General features: G+C 36.7%; 1 protein-coding gene across 1 annotated transcript in view; it reads left to right on the top strand.

Annotated features, from left to right (window-relative positions):
* Positions 1-21,913, top strand: part of GABRB1 (gamma-aminobutyric acid type A receptor subunit beta1) — a 384,785-nt gene that overhangs the window by 132,396 nt on the left and 230,476 nt on the right. The window contains exon 4 of the mRNA XM_027056332.2: positions 3,318-3,538. Within this exon, the coding sequence (XP_026912133.1) occupies positions 3,318-3,538 (221 nt within the window). The remainder of the gene's footprint in view (positions 1-3,317; positions 3,539-21,913) is intronic.

Here is a 21,913-nt window from a genome sequence, read left to right as displayed (position 1 = left end):
CAACAAAATGCAGCAGTTTTAAGCCTTTCTTTTCTGTCTAAAAACGTAGTATACCAAAACAAGTCATAGACTTTTACTATATTCAGATGTCATTGTTAATATTACTATTAAGATGCAGATAGAAAGAATAATTTCTTTAAAATACAGTACATCGTTTCTCTGACCTGTAAATAATAAATTCTCTCAGAGAGAATTTGCCTGTCTCGTGAGGTTGTAAGAACAAAATGTGATGGGGTTGGAAAGACTACAAAAACCACAGAGCCTTCTCCAGGAGAAAGAGATTATTGTGATGCTCATGCCATCATGCAGATAGTACATAAGAGACACGGCTGTATTTTGGATCTTTCCATAATCATCATTATCACCACAACCAAACTACCATTCTCTTCCAAAATTTTTCATTAAGGATATCAACCTCGTATGTCCATATGTTCATTTATCATGGGAATGTCATGGATTAAGATAATAATGCTAGACATACCTAAGACAAGTGCAGAAAACTACTTGTGCCACATCACCCACTTCCAAATGTAACATACAAGCATAAGTACATTTTCACTGAATTACTTCTTCTGGAAAATAGGGTAAATTACTGCTCTAATTTAGAAGCATGATGTGAAGTTTAGTCCTTATTTAGTAAAAAAAAGAGCAAGTTGTGGAGAGCAAAGATCTCACTGCATGTGTAGAATTCTCTCTTTACGGGAAACAAAACAGTTTCCAGAAAGGGGAAGGGAAAAGTCTATGCAAATGCACACACACACACACACACACACACACACACACGCACACTCAAATCTACGCAGAGATTACTCATGTTTACATTATTTCCTCCTTTCTACTCTCCGTTGTTTACTTACCACAAACTCATATTTTAATTATAGCATTTATTATCAGAGTATTGTTTGCCATTATAATCCCTTATAAGTTTTTCCCCATCACATATTAAAACTTTATTCAGGGAAAGTTGGTGTAAGGATTTTGCCCCATGTTCTCATTGTGAGGAAATCCTTTGTATCACCTGTGAAGGTCTGGAAGCTAATGGCTATTCAGCATGAGTACTAAAACATGTTTTCCACTGCTGACTGTGCTGATCATCATGGCAAAGTTTACAATAACATGTCTTTGGATAGTTATTACTTTTCTTACATTGGCTGAATTACAAATAAGAACCGAACACCCAGACTTACAATTGATCACAGACAATTGCTTATTTTCGTGGTCATTGGGGTCCTTCTGCCTGTAAGTTTTTTTTCATAAACATCTCTTTAAAAATAGAAATGCTTATGAAAATGAATATGCACACTCAAAGTAATTTGGAAGTATGATATCAATCTTTAAATAACAATAATTTTGAAGATCATATATTTGTTTAGCATATTACAGTTTCTAAAGAGCTTTCACCATAATTTCCCAAGTAATGTTCACAATACATTGTGAGTGCTAGTAAATGATATTATTTTCATCTTTAAAATGAGGCATCTGATTGGGCATCTGGGTGGCTCAGTCATTTAAGCATCAGACTTCGGCTCAGGTCATGATCTCATGGTTTGTGGTTCTGAGCCCGGTGTTGGGCTCTGTGCTGACAGCTCAGAGCCTGGAGCCTGCTTTGGATTCTATCTCATTCTCTATCTGCCCCACCCCCACTTGTGCTCTGTCTCTCTCTGTCTCTCAAAAATAAATAGATGTTAAACAAATTTAAGATTAATTAATTAATTAATTTTAAAAAACGAGGCATCAGAGATACAAGGGGTTAAGTTAGTTACTCATGTTACATAGGTCTACATGTCATAGGCTTTGGAATCAAGGTATTTTGAAATCTAAGGCCCAGAATCTGTTCAATTCATTTTTCCTCCAAAAAGGTGCTGTGGTAAAAAAATTGAAGAGAATGCAAATGAGAAGAGTAGCGGTTGAGAAAGGAAGTGTATGTAACCCTGTGGATTTTCTTTTCTGTTAAATGAAGGTAAAGTGGAAGGAGATTTTAGAGCTTTAAGGGATATTGTGTGATTAATAGTGAAGAGCTAATGTCCTTGTCATTGAACAAGAAAGAATGACTTTGAATTATTGCAAGATGCCACTTGAGTAAACAGGGTGAGTGTTCTTGAATATAATGGTTAAAGGACATTGGAGCTCATTATCCAGAATGAATATTGCCTTATATTTTGGGATATTTCAGAAATGGCATACAGATCCATAAAGGGATCTATATAAAGTGCGGTTTGCCCAGATGTAAGGCATGATGTGAATCAATGTTTCTCAATTAGTGGTATATGCAGCAATGGCAGGACACAAACATTGTTCAGGAGTTTGTAGTGTTTTCTTAACCGTCGCTAAAATATTCACAATCACTACTGACAGATAAATAACCTTTAAAAGAAAAAGGGAACTCTTGAGACTCACATCTTAAAGACTTTATGATTTTACTGCTACCATTTTTTAATGGACAATTACACTTTATATTAATGAAGTTCTTTAAAAACAGACAACTAAAACTCTAAGATAATCATCACAGTCCCTTTCCAGTAGCTTGATCTATTTATTGAACCCAAATCTTCCTGACTCTCACTGCCAGGGGAAACCTGGGCAGAAAAAAAATGCAAAAAGGGAAGTCCTTAGTGTTATCTTGTACAAGAGGTTTGGAAACAAACTCAAATACAAACCCAACTCTGACGTCAAACCAATTTCTAAAGCAAAGCAAGAGTGAGGTAAGAGAGAAATGGTTGAGCAGTTCCACAGCTGATTTCAGTTCTCAGGCCAAATGATTATCTCCATCCAAAGGTGATTTTTAGTATGATTAGACAAGTTGTAATTTGCTACAAAGATCCAGATAATGGTAATTGATGACGCTTATAAGACAAACAGCAGTATTCATTCAAGAGGCAATTTAGAAAACACCCTCTCCTTTTAAGTGCATAAATTTTTAAGTTATTATTGAGCACACATTCCCCTCCAAAATGGTACCATAACTATAATATCCAGATGTTAATTTTTGTGAACATGGATCTTTCAGTACAACTTTCCTTTGTGACCCTCCTCGTGATCATGACCTTAACTTCAAAACTTAAAATTCATTTAAATGGATTTACCCTACATTGGAGGGAATTCTTGTCCATGCATTCAATTATTACTCCAACACTTCTAACCTACTGGTTGTCCCATACTTGGAGGTGAAAATTTCAGTGTATTCAGATTTAACTTCTTCAGGGACAGCAGGACAGTGGATCTCTGGGATTACACGATACTATGTACTATCACTTTCATACAGAAGGCCTTTGATGACGATGATGAGAGTCCAATTTTTTGTTTCCTTTATTTCACAGGATTATACACTCACCATGTATTTCCAGCAATCTTGGAAAGACAAAAGGCTTTCTTATTCTGGAATCCCACTAAATCTCACGCTAGACAACAGGGTAGCTGACCAACTCTGGGTGCCAGACACCTACTTTCTGAATGACAAGAAATCATTTGTGCATGGGGTTACAGTGAAGAATCGAATGATCCGACTGCATCCTGATGGAACAGTTCTCTACGGACTCCGGTAAATGACTTTGTGTTGTATGATTCACTGTTGCTGCTGCTGTTGTTATTGTTGTTATGTTTTATTTTTTACTTTTGGAAATGGGCCGAGGGAAGAGAAGCAAGTAGGAGAATATATAGACACTTTCATCTATGTAACAAAGTTATATTAAAGACCAGAAAAAACTCTTTTGGAATCATTTGAACTAAGTCTAGGCAACTTTGTTCATCAAATAAGTGAATTATTTGCCCTAAACTTCAAATAATAAACATAGGAATAAGAAAATGTATGTTTGCCAGATTTTATATCTAACTTAACTGTAGAAGTTATATCCTTTTTTAGCAAATTGCTAGTGGCTCAGAGCCACCCAGACTGAACTGAAATGTGTTCTAAGTGTTGGGTATAGCTACTTAATTATGAAAGAGAATTGGGAAACAATACTTTGAAGTAGGAGGAAAATATTTTGTAGTGACTTTGAGAAGATACATAGTGTTTTCATTCCCTTAAGTCTCTCTTTCAGTGTTTGTATTTAGGTATATGATCCATATGGAATTAATTTTTGTGTTTCATGTAAGGTAGAGGTTGAGATTTAATTTTTTTCCATATGAATATCCAATTTTATAATTTATTGAAAAGATTTTTCTTCTCACACCAGATTGTGTTGGTGCCTTTGACTGGATAAGTTGGGGGGGGGGGGTCGTGTCTAATTCTAGGCTTTATTCTATTCCATTGTTCTATTTGTCTATTCACCAGCAGTATCACACTATTTTAATTACAATAGCTATATGATAAATCATGAAGTAGTGTAAGTCCTCCAACTTTGTATTTATTCTTTAAGATTGCTATAGATATTCTAGACCATTTGCTTCTACCTATAACTTGTAGAATCAGCTTGTTGATTTCTACCTGAAAGCATCTGCTGGAATTATAATTGAGATTGCATTGACTGATAGATCAATTTGGGGAGAATCAGTATCTTAAAATGATCTAACACTCTAATCCATGAACATGATATATCTTCACTTCTTTAGGTTACCTTTAATTTATATCAACAATAACTTGCACCATAGTGGATTTTGTTTTGTTTGTTTTTAAGAATCAAGTATAAAAGAGGTATCATATACTTATTATTAACCCTCATTTGGTTATGGGTTTATTAAAAATTTTAAGACTAAAATTCAAATCAACTTCCCATTTTACCAAAGAAATACCTGAATTGTGACGTTATTGTAAGATATGTAGAGTGGTGGTTCTTTAACCTTTGTTGTCATCTTTAAAAAAAAGAAAACAAACCTTTGTTGTCACCTTATCCTTTTGGGAAACTGTTGATAGCTATATCCACAAACTCATGTATGCCCCAAATTTTCCTATTATTTTAGAGTCTTTATAAGTCCCTTAAAATTCTTCACACACCGCCAACACTAAGCTAAAACTCTAGGTAAAGGATAAAATCATACAATTAATTTCTGTACATTCACAAATACCCCAGAACACTATGAAAGTGAAAAAAAAAAGCTAGATGTGTGATAAAACTTCCGAACTTAACCCAGTGGTTGACTATGTAGTTGATAGATTTGGACTTTATTTACATAGTAAAATAGATTCAGATAAAAATAATGTTTGGAATTTCTTCACTCTTTCAGTACCCCCCAAATCATTTGACTCTAGTTTAAAATCTCTGACCTAGGGGCGCCTGGGTGACTCAGTTGGTTGAGTGTCTGACTTCAGCTCAGGTCATGATCTTACAGTTAGTGAGTTCAAACCCCACATCAGGCTCTGTGCTGACAGCTCAGAGCCTGGAGCCTGCTTCAGATTCTGTGTCTCCCTCTCTCTCTGCCCCTCCCACACTCATGTTTTCTCTCTCTCTCTCTCTCTATCAAAAACAAACAAACATTAAAAAACTTTTTTTAAATCTCTGGCCTAAAAGTCTCTGAGAAAAATGGCAAAATAAACCAACAATTCCCTTGAATGTATTGATAGTGACTCCTGATGAAATCTACTAATCCAAGATCAGTGGTGATATTAATAACGGTATATACCCTAGAAATCAGTTGTAATTTTTTGCCACCTATGAAACTTCTATCAGATATAGCCAAGGTATAAAAGGGACAAATCACTCTTCTAAAGTATTCTGGGAGAATAATTTCATAACCCAACTTAGTAAGCTAATCAATCACATGTATGATCACTTTATGTGATTAGTCAAGAATGCATAAAAAGTTGTTTTTGATTGAAAAAAAAAAGGCAATCAGGTTTTTACAGGCAAGAAAGTGGGTTGCAATCTCAGTTTACAGAATCTCACTTCAGGCATTTCTCAAATTATTGGCAGCCTCTACCAATGGGAATTGATGTAAAGGAAGAAAAACATTTGAGAATCTTGAAATTGAACATACCTCATTTTAAACAAATAAAACTGAGGCACAAAATGACAAGGACCATTTCTAAGCACCTTGTCTATCTAAGGGATTGGGACTAAAATATAGGTGTCCTGACTCCCATAGTTGTGCTCTTCCCACCCCACTGCCTTTCAAACACACTTAGAAGAAAACACCTCCTTCCTAGTTGTCCAACCTTGCTCTTTCCTCTTGGGAGCCAACCCAGACTTGGAGCCTGCAAACAGATCTACCAAAGGAAAACACAAATCCTTCGTCTATTATGCGAACCCTGATTTCTTTTAGGCACCAGCATTCTCCATAAGAACCTCACACCACTTCTGATCTCCTTCTCCTTCCTGTCTTCTTCCCTACTTCTTCCCTCACAGGCTTCTTTTTCTTTTTCTGGAGGTTATAAACATCCTGGAGAAACCATAAGCTCTAGCAAAGAAAGCATGACTTCTGGAGTCAGAGGACCAAAAGCGGGCTCAAATTCCAGCATTTCTGATTGTTTAACCTTGCACAAGTTATACAAATTTACTGAATCTACAATAATGGGCTAATAACCCCTTATTCATTGTTGGGAAATTCTTATTAAATAATGAATATATTAATATATGGTGAATTCTAAATTGTATTTTTCTAAAGTCATTGTGCTTTATATAGCTATATTAGGTGCGGGAGGATGGTTTTCTAACTCTCAAGAATATCAGTGACCAGAACAGAGATACAGTTATCCAATTAAAAAAAATCATTGCGTACCTGTATATGTTCATATACTCACTGTTCTGGCCCTGGAAATAATTCCCCAAAAGCCTGATAGAAATTTGTCATTATGGCAAAGGGGAAATCACCAGCGACTATGAGTCAAGAGACTTGTGGCTGAACTAGATTGTGCCCTTAAGTAAGCTATTTCCTCCTCTGGGCTTTGGATCCCTCAGTTTTAAAGGGAAGAGATTGCATAAAATTATACCTAAATTCCCTTCCAAATCTAACTTCCATTGCTTCCCTTATCCTATATATTAAGGAATGTTTATTTTAATCCCTCTGATATAACATTTTCTAGTCTTAGAAATGACAACCTGTATTTTTTTTCTTTGTAATTGACTTTTCAAGAATAACTGCCATATATCACTCCCTAGCACATGTACTAGAAAATCCTTATCATACAACATATGTATTGGCATATTTATAGCTGTACTTATTTTAGATACGGGTAATCAGGAGAATGAAATTTCTTGCCTTATCCCTTTTCATAAGTCCAGCTAATAGTCATTATGAAATGAGACCATATACTAATGGGTTGTTTTTAGCAATGATGGGATCAATGGGATTTTCTGAATGTCCCTGAAAGCCCCTTTAACCAGGTATTCCATAATCATGAGACTATATCATTAAGCTAAATAAAATGTTTTCTATATTCAAACTCAGTATGAGATGTTAAAACTTAATGTATTTGAAGCTGCAAGAATAGAGTTGGTTGTTTTCTATTTTTGTGAACTATGTCAAATCAGATTTTATACACAGGGAATGACACACAGTTGCGTTAACACTCTAAAATAACAGGGTGGTGTCTGATGTAAGTCTAGTGCTTTTGGAGGAACCAGACTGCAGTGCAACAGGCATTCAGCAAATAGAAGAGACTCCATTCCTCATGTTTTTTGCTCTCAGGTTACCTCTGCAGTGACAAAATGCATTACACCAAGGAACAGCCCCATCGTCACTATTGCTTCCTCTTCCATTTTGCTAGGGATCTAAATAAAAGAGGTCTGTGATGTGCTGTGAGATGTGGCAGGAGACCGGAATTTATGACTATGTCCCATGATCACTCCACCCTGCTCCTTTCAAAGCACATTATGTCATTTCCTTTCTTTTTTATAATATGAAATTTATTGTCAAACTGGTTTCCATACAACACCCAGTGCTCATCCCAAAAGGTGCCCTCCTCAATACCCATCACCCACCCTCCCCTCCCTCCTAACCCCCATCAACCCTCAGTTTGTTCTCAGTTTTTAAGAGTCTCTTATGCTTTGGCTCTCTCCCTCTCTAACCTCTTTTTTTTTTCTTCCCCTCCCCCATGGACTTCTGTTAAGTTTCTCAGGATCCACATAAGAGTGAAAACATATGGTATCTGTCTTTCTCTGTATGACTTATTTCACTTAGAATAACACTCTCCAGTTCCATCCACGTTGCTACAAAAGGCCATATTTCATTCTTTCTCATTGCCACATAGTATTCCATTGTGTATATGAACCACAATTTCTTTATCCTTTTGTCAATTGATGGACATTTAGGCTCTTTCCATAATTTGGCTGTTGTTGAGAGTGCTGCTATAAATATTGGGGTACAAGTGCCCCTATGCATCAGCACTCCTGTATCCCTTGGGTAAATTCCTAGCAGTGCTACTGCTGGGTCATAGAGTAGGTCTATTTTTAATTTTTTGAGGAACCTCCACACTGTTTTCCAAGAGCGGCTGCACCAGTTTGCATTCCCACCAACAGTGCAAGAGGGTTCCCGTTTCTCCACATGCTCTCCAGCATCTATAGTCTCCTGATTTGTTCATTTTAGCCGCTCTGTCCGGCGTGAGGTGATATCTGAGTGTGGTTTTGATTTGTATTTCCCTGATGAGGAGCGACGTTGAGCATCTTTTCATGTGCCTCATGGCCATCTGGATGTCTTCATTAGAGAAGTGTCTATTCATGTTTTCTGCCCATTTCTTCACTGGATTATTTGTTTTTTGGGTGTGGAGTTTGGTGAGCTCTTTATAGATTTTTGGATACTAGCCCTTTGTCCGATATGTCATTTGCAAATATCTTTTCCCATTCCGTTGGTTGCCTTTTAGTTTGGTTGGTTGTTTCCTTTGCTGTGCAGAAGCCTTTTATCTTCATGAGGTCCCAATAGTTCATTTTTGCTTTTAATTCCCTTGCCTTTGGAGATGTGTCAAGTAAGAAATTGCTGCAGCTGAGGTCAGAGAGGTTTTTTTCCTGCTTTCTCCTCTAGAGTTTTGATGGTTTCCTGTCTCACATTCAGGTCCTTTATCCATTTTGAGTGTTTTTTTCTGAATGGTGTAAGAAAGTGGTCTACTTTTATCCTTCTGCATGTTGCTGTCCAGTTCTCCCAGCACCATTTGTTAAAGAGACTGTCTTTTTTCCATTGGATGTTCTTTCCTGCTTTGTCAAAGATTAGTTGGCCATACTTATGTGAGTCTAGTTCTGGAGTTTCTATTCTGTTCCATTGGTCTATGTGTCTGTTTTTGTGCCAATACCATGCTGTCTTGATGATTACAGCTTTGTAGTTGAGGCTAAAGTCTGGGATTGTGATGCCTCCTGCTTTGGTCTTCTTCCTCAAAATTACTTTGGCTATTCGGGGCCTTTTGTGGTTCCATACAAATTTTAGGACTGCTTGTTCTAGCTTTGAGAAGAATGCTGGTGCAATTTTGTGTTCTCAGTTTTTAAGAGTCTTTTATGGTTTGTCTCCCTCCCTCTCAAACTTTTTTTTCTCTTCCCCGCCCCCATAGTCTTCTGTTAAGTTTTTCAGGATCCACATAAGAGTGAAAACATATGGTATCTGTCTTTCTCTGTATGACTTATTTCACTTAGCATAACACTCTCCAGTTCCATCCATGTTGCTACAAAAGGCCATATTTCATTCTTTCTCATTGCCACGTAGTACTCCATTGTGTATATAAACCACAATTTCTTTATCCATTCATCAGTTGATGGACATTTACGCTCTTTCCATAATTTGGCCGCTTTGGAAAACAGTGTGGAGGTTCCCCCAAAAGTTAAAAATAGATCTACCCTATGACCCAGCAATAGCACTGCTAGAAATTTACCCAAGGGATACAGGAGTGCTGGTGGATAGGGGCACCTGTACCCCAATGTTTATAGCAACACTTTCAACAATAGCCAAATTATGATGTCATTTCCTTTCTTACTCAAAAGTGGAGACCAAACAACCAAATTCCTCAGTGTCATGCATCGAATCCTCAAGCTTCTGTCTTCCTACCTTCCATTTAACTCTGAGGGAGGTTTTCTCCTCTTTTGAAGGCCAGTCTCTCCACGTATGCATTTAATTTTATTGCTGCACACTCTTTTCAGACTTTGATCCCTGCTTTTAGCGAATCTTCAGTCTTCCCTCTCCATGGGTTCCTTCCCCTTGGTTTTGTCCTCAAACCGGTCCTCTCACACTTCACCTCTTTGGTTTCCTCTACTCCCTCACCATTTACACCTCGGTCTCCAAAACCCTGGCTGCCACCCATGGTACTTTCCTAAAACAGCTCTGTCCAAAATTAACGGCACTGTTGCTGGTTCTCAATCTATACTCCTGACTTTTCTGCATGATTTAAGAGTGGTGACCGACCTCGACTTCAGGACTTCCAAGACCTGCCCCCAAGTTTTTCATTATTGCTCTTCTTTTGGTCTTTTTGCTATTCCCTCACCAGTTGCTCTCTTGCCTCTAGTGAGCTAGAAATATTCCTTGAGTTTTGACCAACTCACTGATGTGACAGCTTAAATATCTAAAATCCCAATTTATTGAGCTCAGAAAAATATTTGTAATTACTTACTAAGCATTTGTCTCTAGATACCCACCCGGCCAGATACTCCTGACATGGCCCTTATTTCCCTATTATCTGTTTTTCCTAAAACCAGATTCTCCTCCTTACACAGCTGTTAACAAAAGCCATCATTCTCCAAGTCAATAGGGATATACTTGTAGGCAGTTTTGCCTCTACATCTCTTTTGTCCCAAGGTCCAATCTGTTGCTTCCACTCTGCTGTATCTCAGCTATGTCCATTTGCAAACCATTTCCATCATCTCACTTAACATCCTCACTGTCTGTCACTTCCTGGCCAATTTCCTGTCACAGTTTTTCTTGTTCTCACCACTGCCATCTTATTCCTACAGGACACGTCAGATCAAATCACTCCTACATGAAAAAAAAAAAGTCTCCACAGTCCCTATAAAATTACATTTTCATTCTTCTGTCTATAATCTAAGACCGTCTATATGTCACCAAACAACTTTCCCACACAATCAGCCATTTTCTTCCTCTCTGAAACTTAAACTTTTAGAAAACAACTTACTTGTTTTCTCTAAACACATGCAGGGTGTTTCAAACTCAAGTATGACCCAAATATATGACCCAAATAGATTATATTTATACTAAAGAATGATTTGCTATTTACCTGAAATTCAAATTTCACTAGGTATCCTGTATTTTATCTGACAACCTTACAGCCCTGCTGAGATGCCCTTCCCTTCTCTATCCCCAAACCCCCTTTCCCTTACTCTATCACTGTCTCCCATTTTATCCCTTTTTCTTACAAGCCTCTCTCAAATTCCACTTTCTCTAGGAGGACTTTCACAATCTTTTTAACCAGATAAAAACTCTCTCTGATTTGATACCTTACTTTGCTTTAATCTCATGTAGGCCCATGGGATTTGTAATACTCTTTTGATGTTATATCTTTCTCTGTCTTAGAGTTATTTTCCTGTGATACAAACAAGATTGTATATCCACTGAAAATGTGAACTGTATTTCTTTAACCTTTGATCTCCTCTCTCAAACCAAATAAATGTTTGAAAAATTGAAATGAAAATTTGTAGGATGTGGTCACCTGACTCACAATAGATGTCAGCTGCAACATTTCCTATAACTAAATTATGGCTCTTAACCAAAGAGCAATTATCACTATTAATGACCAGATGTGTTCTGCCTCTTGTCCAAACATGATCCAGCTGGCTGCAAACACTGATTCTCTCCAAGGCCTGACCCTGTGGATGCTGAAAAACTGTGTTTATCTTTCCCCGAAAATGGCAGAAATGGATGACTTAATTCTGGGGATATATTTAGTGGGATATTTAACCTTCTTAAAACTGCCCTTCCTTTTGCCTTTCCCTCCTAACCCTTGCCTTGGTTTTTCTTTCAAAATTTCATAATGCTTCTTTCCTGCATTTTCTAGCAAAGGTGAGCATGGGGACAGGTGGTTTTGAGGAGCTATGTGAGAATGGGGAGTGGAGTGAATAGTGAAAATCTTTCTGGCCCAACACTGGCTCACATTGGACCTTGTAAGTATGTTGAGTGTTTATGTGGGCTTGTGTGCACATATAAGCACATATAGAGTAAGTCACACATACCACATCATTTAAATGAATATTTATAGCGATGAAGGCAAGGGATTTAGCTAATAACCAAGCATATAAATAATTGCAACTATACTATGCACAAGTGCTATTCTACTACCCAAGTATGTGAGAGTGCTAACCAATACCCAACTATGTAAATAGTTAAAACTATACTATGCTAGGTGTTCTACCCCTATTTCCATATTTAATCTTTACCCCAACACTATGAATTGTTTACTATTATTATACTGTAGAACAACACTAAGAGAATCCAAAGTAACTTTTCTTGCTTCATAATTTATTATTTGTCAAGGTGAAACAGGTCAAACAATTACACACATTACATTTAACTAATAAACTATCTAAATACCAAAATCTCCTTTACTTCCTGTTCCTATATTTCCCTCCCTGTAAATTGCTCTAAAAAAAAAAACATGAATCTTTTACGATTACATCCACTTATTATAAATGTGTTTCTCTATGCCCTGTATTTGAAGCTTGATCAGATTTAGATTATTTTGTTGAGCTTTGGCAACACTGCTTCGTAAGCCATATCGTACACTTCTATCAGGAGACACAGAATGCCTGCTTGTCTCTGTGTTTGTGAGGTGAAGACTGATGAGCAGATTTAGCCATTGACAACTTGATCTTATAATGGTATAATAATCCTGTTAATTTTGTATGTAATCATATTAGTTTGCTAAGGCTGCTGTAGCAAAATACCACAACATGGGTGACAACAGAAATCTGTAGTCTGACAGTTCTGGAGTCAGCAAGGTTGGTTCCTATTGGGGGCTGTGAGGAAAGGATCTGTTCTAGACCTCTCTCCTTGGCATGTTGGCATGACCGGTTTCTCCCTGTGTCTCTTCACATTGCCTTCTTTCCATGTGTATCTATGTGTCCTCTTTTTTAAAGGACACTGGTCATATTGGATTAGGACCTACCCCAACGAACTCACTTTAAATTGATTACCTCCATTAAGACCCTACCTCCAAATAAGGTCACACTCTGAGGTACTGGATGTTAGAACTTCAACATATTAATGTAGGGAAACACAGTTCAGCCCATGACAAGTTTAGCAGCTACTGCTAATCTTTGCCTACACCTGTTTAGACTTTGCAAACTGGTGATATTCCATCATTCCTTCTTAATTTATTATCTAGATTTTTCTCTAAACAAGAACTTCCCCTGATCAACTGTTTGGTAATCCTGAAATAAACTTGTTTCAGGGAAGACAGGATAAATGCTTGATTGTTTCCCTTTATTTAGCAGTTTTAAAAATAACTACTTGTTTCCCTAGAGTCTCCCAAACGTGGCCACTGAGGTTTGACGTTTTGTTGGTTTTTTTGTGTGTGTTTATCATGAGATCATGGGTTGTGACAGGTATGTCTGTTGCAGTCCACTCCACCTGTTGTTACTTTTGACCCTCACTTTGTCTCATCTTTGGCCACTGGCCTGGCAATCCTTAAGTTGGCTCCTGAGTTCTTTCAACGTATGATCTCAGTAGTCATTGACAGCTTCCTTGTCTTCTGATACCTCAGCTTGTCCGTTGTCTGTCCTACAAGTAGAGGAGACACATCACAAGTTCATCTGGACATTTCTAATTCAAATTTAAAATTATAGGGCTTTTTAAAAAATTTTTTAAAAAGACTTTAAGGGGCGCCTGGGTGGCTCAGTTGGTTAAGCGTCTGACTTCAGCTCAGGTCTCGATCTCGCGGTCTGTGAGTTCGAGCCCCGCGTCGGGCTCTGGGCTGATGGCTCAGAGCCTGGAGCCTGTTTCGGATTCTGTGTCTCCCTCTCTCTCTGACCCTCCCCCGTCCATGCTCTGTCTCTCTCTGTCTCAAAAATAAATAAACGTTAAAAAAAATTAAAATTATAGGGCTTTTATTCAACTTCTTTGATTTTATGTTTGTTTCTTTCATCTTTATTATAAATATTGATTCCTAATGTATAAACATGATTATTTATTTAGTTTATCCTGTTTTATATATAAAAATTATATTTATATATATAACATTTTAAAAACAACAATAAGAATATTTTTTAATAAAACTACCAACATCATTGTTACTAATGATGGGATTACTAGAAACAGGTTAAGAATTCTTTGCAGTGATTTTGCCTTTAGGGCATATCCTATTAGGGACATAGAGTAGAATTACTATTTTTAAAGTTACATTTTAAGCTTCAGTTTAGGAATAGTTCTGTACTATATGGTTAAGCCACCACTTAAAATGCATTGTACTTTTGGTTTAGATTTTTTTTAATTTGATTTAATTCTATTTCATAATTATATAAAACATTGACATAGTTCTAAAGTCCAACAATGAAACAAAAGAAGTATTACTTCCATTGTGGTCTCAACGCTTTCCCATTTTCTTCCCCTGTAACACTTTAATTTTCTTTAATATTTTCCTTCTATTAGACACACACATATTGTCACCACCTTTGCCTGAATATAGCACAGTGTACCTGCTACTCTTTACCTTGGGAAGTGATTTTGCAAAGCCATCATAATTTTGAAAGCAGATTTTAACCCAAGTTTCCTCATTTCAGCCTATATTCTTAGCTCCTACACAGAGCAACTTTTCGCCGTCCCGTTTAAGCTTGTCTTTCCCTGCGGGTTATTTCCTAGAAGACAGTCTTCTCTGTCTGATGCTTTCATTGCTCACCATTATCGGAATGAAAATAATTGGAGAGGGTACCCAGCATAAATGGGAATAGTTCTGCCAAGTGTGTGAGCTTTATAAAACGTACACAACTTTGTCAGGTTTTCTAACGCACAGTAATGACTCAAAATTGCAAGAGACGCTTCTAAGTTTTAGGTTTCAGAAATGAATTTAATGTTAACCAGAAACCTGTGGCCTGATAGGGATTTTGAGAACTCCCTTGCCGTATTTGCTTACCTAGCTCTACTCTGAATCGATTTTTTGATGTTCTTGATAGTGCTTGGCCGTGAGTTGTGCATGAGAATAAAATGAATGGCTATATTTATTGAATGTAAAAGAAAAACAGTTTCCCACTATTTCTTGGAGGATCATTTCATCTTCATGATAAAGTAAAGTAAAACGTAGAGGCAATTATTTTGAAAATACTGATCTAAAAAAAAACCCACCACTATTGATTTTTAAAGCAGTTTGGGGTCCTAACTGTTTCATATTAGCTCTCTACATTGATTGTACACCCTGAAAAAAATTATTTCTCTCTCCTAAGGACTTTCTGTATATAGAAGCAGTTATGATTACATTCAGGAGTCCTGGGCAGATCACACAGGGCTTACTGTGAGATATGCTGGGCAAAGATATTGTTGAGTTGATTGTAGAGAATAAATATGTGGGCTGACGCAGTGTTTGCAGAGGAAGGCTGGCTGATATTGACAAATGCATCCTGTTAAGAGAAAGAAACTTCTTACTTCAAATGGAAGAGAGAAAAAAGAGGCCATGCATAAAGAATAGGTAGTTCACTCTATTAGGAAGAATGCCTGGAGACTTTCTTTGCAATTCCAACCAAAGAGCACAGTATTGCTATTCCCCTCACACTGTCGTTGACATATTTTAGAGTTTCATCAGTGGCATACAGAGAAAGCAATTTGAAATGTTCTCCAGTGAAAGGGCTGCTATTTTTTTCTTTTCAAAGTTTTTATTTTTATTTTTAATGTTCTTTAGTCATCTATCTACATGTGAAACTCTTTATGATGAAATATTTGTCAGAGTCTCTTTTTTGATAAATATGGAGATGTGACTAATTCAAATACTAAAAGACCAATTTAAATCATTATGCAATTACTATAACGATTGTTTGGCCATGTGATCTGTGGATGTGTCATTATGATTAAACCTCCTTAATGAAATTCATGTAGATGATTAAGTAAAAACGGTGACCATAAATATCTTAAAAAAGAACAGCATCTTCTGAAATTCTTCACCTTGATTGAGTCTCTTATGGTATAATCCAAAATCCGAACTCTTAGCAAAGAAGAAAAGAATGAGAGAGAAAAATGTAAGAAGAAGAAAGAAGGAAAGAAGAGGGATGGAAGGCAGGAAGGCAGGAAGGAAGGAAGAAAAGAAGGGAAAGAAGGAAGGAAGGGGAGAGCAAAAAAGGAAAGGAAAACCAAATATGTTAAAGATGTGTTCTGAATTTTAGATCCTAGTTATAGTATTAAAAACACCACACACATTTTCCAAGAAGATGTATTAGGTTTTGACAACCTAATAAAATTTGTGAAATTTTAAAAGTAATCTTCTCCAGTACCCTCAGTTGATTCCATTAAGCCATCATTTCCATCTTCAGTATCTTAGTACCACTTGCATGAATTCTGCCATATCATCCGAAATTATTGACTCATTTTTTGCATATGTATATATGTATACCATATATACATAAATACATATACATTTAATTATTTTAATGTTTTTATTTACTTTTGAGAGAAAGACAGAGCGAATGGGAGAGGGGCAGAGAGAGAGAGGGAAGGAGACACAGAATCTGAAGCAGGCTCCAGGCTCTGAGCTGTCAGCACAGAGCCCAACGCGGGGCTCAAACTCACAAGCCGGGAGATCATGACTTGAGCCAAAGTCAGACACTCAACCGACTGAGTCATCCAGGCACCCCCATATATATTTTAAAGGAAACTTTTATGGCGTCTGTATGTAGAAAGCTATTATTTTAAAATAGACATTAAAGTACATCTAAGCTAGAAATTTTATTTAAATATAAAAATTCTTATCCATATTCCACCTACAATGATCTTCCCTCATTTATAGAATTGAGATAACAATATTACTTATCTAATGGGATATTATTATGGTTAAATAAGTTAATACAGTAAAGAACTTACAAAATTCTCTGACACACAGTAAAGGCCTAATGAGCACTGATTTGCCTTGTTTAAAAGTTTTGGCACATGTACACATGGATAATAAACATATACTGTTGACATAATAATGATCATTATCAAAATAAAGGCCTAAGTTTTTCTACTAACCTTTTGAGGTACCAAGTTAAAGCTAGCTTCCCTTTCAGTGTTTGTGTCTCAGATTATGAAATGTCCAACCCAGAAGTCATCAGCTGGCTATATTGCAATTCAGCTTCTCATTTTGAATACCAAAGGGAAGCCAGAGGATGTTCTCAAACCTAAAATCCCACCTTGGTTTGTCTATCACAGACAAACCCACCTTGGTTTGTCTATGCCTGATATGTCACTTCTTTTTTTTTTTTCTTTTTCTTAATTTGAGAGAGAAAGAAAGAGCATGAGCAAGGAAAAGGAGCAGAGGGAAGGAGACAGAGAATCTTAAGCATGTTCGGCATAGAGCCCGACGTGGGGCTCAATCCCATGACCCTGGGATCATGCTCTGAGTTGAAATCAAGAGTGTTGGAAACCCAACCAACTGAGCCACCCAGGCATCCCAAATCACTTCTTAAGTATTATGATATTATAACTTTCCAGATGTGGAGTGACCAATGTAACACGATGCTTATAGATTATGCAGCATTCCATACCATTATGAAAGAAGTAGCCTACCCTAGGCCAGAACGGAAATGTCTAGAGAATTTCTGGAAGACTGTATTCCATTAAAATACAAGAGAAAACATTTTTTTTAAGGAGAGATCTTTTAGAAAAATATTAACTTATTTTTTATACCAACGTAAGCAAACTCACTGGTGTTAATAACACATATTTGTGGTAAACCTAATATTGCTTAATTAAATCTAAAAGAAGTAATGGGGCAATGAATACCATATTTCCTAGAGTTAATGCCTCATCCTTCAGAGTGTCACAAACCACAAAACATATTTTGGGGAAAAATGTTTTCCTGCATGACCCAATTTCCCTCCTGTTTGGAAACAGGAATAAAATATTCTTGAAGAGACGAAGTTCCTTTTTCCTGGTATTGGCCATTCTTTAATTGAAAAGGTAGAAATATTCAAATTGCATAGATATGGTCATGACACCTTAAGCAGTGCTCACAAGTACTGTTAGTCCAAGTCGAGCATGCTTTGTTCTTCCCAGGACATAAACGTTATATCAAAGAAGCAGCTCGTTGTCCAATGAATTAATATTCACTTCTCAATGTCTTTTAGGAAAAATTTTGGCTTATTGTTCCTAAACCTTGTTTTCTTCTCTTTAATATATACAGAGATAGTGGGGTAAAGCCAGCCTGTAATGAAACCACAAAGAGCTGAAGCTTATAGAGCTGCTGATCTATTTCCTTCTAATTGCAAAGCAGGGGTAGACACTTCGACAACAAGAACAATAATAATGTAAACATAGGTTTTCTTTTTTATTAAATCCTCCCATTCTTACCCCTGTTTTTTGAAACTTGGAAAAAAGTTGCTTAAAGCAGAATTCTTTGCTCTTCCTACACATCAAAGGATTACTGAAGATAGAGGAATATATTGCTCTAGAATCCAAACAACTGTTTGTTTTGAAAACCCAGGTCATTATGCTTTGACAACTAAAGTGAAATCCTGAAGATTTGTGAGCACTGCTTAAGGTGCCATGACCATACCTATGCAATTTGAATATTTCTACCTTTTCAATTAAAGAATGGCCAATACCAGGAAAAAGGAACTTCATCTCTTCAAGAATATTTTATTCTCAAACCTGACAGTCTCAGGTCCCAAGGCCTGCCAGCATTTCAATGTTTTTTGAATGAGACATGAAAAGCAAGGCTTAACGGCTTCAAACTAGAAAACTGTGAGATAAAAATTAGAATTATTGATTAAGTGCCTCAAAATATGACATTGTATCTACAAGTCACTCGCAGATTAAAAAAAATCATAAAACTCAAGATCATAAAAGTTATTTTTCATATTATTTTTGCTGCATTTGCTCAAGAATGCCTTAGGCTAAAAGAATGCTCAAAAAGACCAAATTCATGCTCTCTTTACTTTGGGGTTTTCTACCAGTTCTCTTATCTCTCTTTTTGTTCTATCCTGCAGCCTGCCAGATTTGTTTTAATAAAGCACCATTTCATCACACCGTTCTCTTGCTAAGGAACCTATTGATTCCCAATTACCTACCACCTCAAGTCAAAGCTTTTCTCCAGACACTCATGACACGTCACAATTAGATCTACCCTTGTTACACAGCCTCATTTAAGATTTTTCCCAACCATGAAGCCTTACACTGAATGTGCAGGTTTCTTTTTACTTTTCCTACTTACTAGACTGATTCTTATTTCCTAGCTTCTGTCAGTGGTTCCCTTTTTTTTAACTCATTGATGAAAATTATTTTTCCTTTCTCAGGTTCCAAGACCCAATTTAAAGATCTCCTATAACTAACTACTTTAAACCTTATAAGTCTCCCCCTCCTTCGTTGTACAGAACCTGGAACCACTTACAAGTATAGCATTTAATTATGAAATGTCTTCTCCGGTTAACTACTGTTCACTATGTTATTCTCATCTCCCCAAACACTGTAGCCTCCTTTGAGAATAGAGTCTATTTTTCATACTTCTTTTCCCACAGTGCATACCACACTCAGCATATACTAAGCAAATGGTACACTTACCTTTTACTTATTACTTTTAAAACTCAATCTTGGTTTTAACTATATCTCCATGACTATGATTTTTGTGCAGATTTACTAAATTTTAAGGAGAAAGCTAATGCATTTTATGAAAATAAATCTGATATGAAAATGGAGCCCTTAAATGAAAATTGTTAATTCTAATGCATAACATTCTGCTGTAGCTTATGGGCAGGGGAGCTTTTTCCTAAGAGTATAAATCATTTTAAGATATGAGGAATATATACAGTGTTATGGATCAAGTTCTTCTATTTTTATCAATGCATAAATATGTGCATAAGTGCTTTCTCTTCAAAGTAGCTCCTTCAGAAAACTATGTCCTTATTCTTCAAAGTATCTTTACAACTTCTCTTTAGAAATTTCATTTAAACCCTGGGTCACATGTTTAAATATTCAAGGTGTTACCTTGAAGGTGATGATTAGAAATAAATAAGAGTGAAGTTGCTGGATCATAGGGTAGTTCTATGTTTAACTTTTTGAGGAAACTCCATACAGTTTTTTAAGAGTGGCTGCACCAGTTTGCATTCCCACCAACAGTGTAAAGGGTGCCCCTTTCTCCAAATCCTCACCAAGCTACTACTACTACAAGGTATTTACCCAAAGGAAACAAAAATACTAATTCCAAGGGTTACATGCACCCTGATGTTTATAGTAACATTACCAACAACAGACAACCTATGGAAACAGCCCAGTGTCTAACAACTGATGAATGGATAAAAATGTTGTATATATGTAAGTATGTGTGCGTGTGTGTGTGTGTGTGTGTGTGTGTATGTATGAATATTACTCAGCCATCAAGAATAATGAAATCTTGCCATTTGCAGCAACATGGATGGAGCTAGAGACTATTACACTAAGTGAAATAAGTCAGAGAAAGACAAATAACATGTTTTCACTCACACGTGGAATTTAAGAAACATAGTCAAATGAACATGGGGCAGAAAAAGAGGAAAACCAAGAGACAGACCTTAATTATAGAGAACCAACTGATAGTTACCAGAGGCGAGGTGGGTAGGGAATGGGTTAAATAAGTGATAGGGATTAAGGAGGGCACTTGCTGTGATGAATGCTGGCTGTTGTATGTAAGTGATGAACCACTAAATTCTACACTTGAAACTAATATTACACTGTATGTTAATGGAATTTAAATTAAAACTTGGTGGGGGGAGAAAAAAATAAGAGTAGGAAATAAACTTGTGAACAATATTTTTGGTCAAAAACTGATTGCGACACTCCCACACACACAAGTTTTCCTGTATAGTTTGCTAAATAACTATAAACGCATAGTCCAAATTAAAGTAGAAAGATGCTTTTAGCTGAGGAAGCATACAAATCAAATAATTTCATATATCTTCAATGGGATCACTTTAAAGAACGTGAACACATCTATATTTATTATAACCTATTGTTCATAGACCAGAGTCAGTAGAAGAACTATCCAACCAACTACTATCTGACCTCCATCCTATCGGGTAAGGAGAACTATATTCCAGCTGACATTGTTAAAAACAAACACGGTTTAGAAATTATTGAAAATAAGATTATTAGCAAATTACAGGAGGGAGGTTAACTATTCAGAGGACCTTTAGTTAAATTAGTGCACTGATAGATTTGCTCATAGTTTGGATCCATGTCGTAAAAGAAATAGAGTAGTTAAGGACGACTCTAAGATTTTTGAACTGAAGAACTGGAAGAACAGAGTTGGGGAAACTGTAGGCAAAATACTTTTGGGGAGAACCTAAGCTCCGTTTTGGGGGATATTGTATTTGACGTGCCTGCAGACTTGCCAGTGGAGAGATTGGTTGGCAGTTCGATGCAAAAGCTTGAGATCCAGGAGGGAGATCTGAATTCAGAATCATTAGTATATAGATGGCCTTTAGAACTATGTAACTGGTGATGTCACCAAGGGAATGAACATAGACTGAATGGAGATGAGACCCACATCAGGAAAAAACAGAAGTACTCCAATATTCAGAGTTAGAAAGAGCGGGAGGGAAACCAAAAAGAACCAGCTAGTGAAAATAGAGGGAAGCCAAGAGCGTGTGGATTCCTTGAGGCCAAGTAAACAGAGTCCTTCAAGAAGGTGAGAATAATCAAGTGTTGCTGATCAGCAGAATAACGTGAGGGTAATTGGTGACTTTGACATGATCCAATTGACTGCAGTGGTAGAGAAACAGTCTAACGAGTAGATTCAAGAGAGAGAGGGAGGATTGGAATTGTAAACAATGGGCATATAAGAGTGCTGTTGAGAAAAATGCATTTAAGAAGGGAAATTTCATGATTCGGAAGAGAGTAAAGAGATATTGGGGCAATGTCCTTGAATAGTCAAAAAGGTATGGGAGCTACTGCCAAAGTGGAGGCTTAG

The sequence above is a fragment of the Acinonyx jubatus genome, chromosome B1, assembly GCF_027475565.1.
Source record: "Acinonyx jubatus isolate Ajub_Pintada_27869175 chromosome B1, VMU_Ajub_asm_v1.0, whole genome shotgun sequence".
Classification (NCBI taxonomy): Eukaryota; Metazoa; Chordata; class Mammalia; order Carnivora; family Felidae; genus Acinonyx; species Acinonyx jubatus.
The sequence above is the reverse complement of the archived record's forward strand: the minus strand, read 5'-3'. Positions and strand labels throughout refer to the sequence as shown.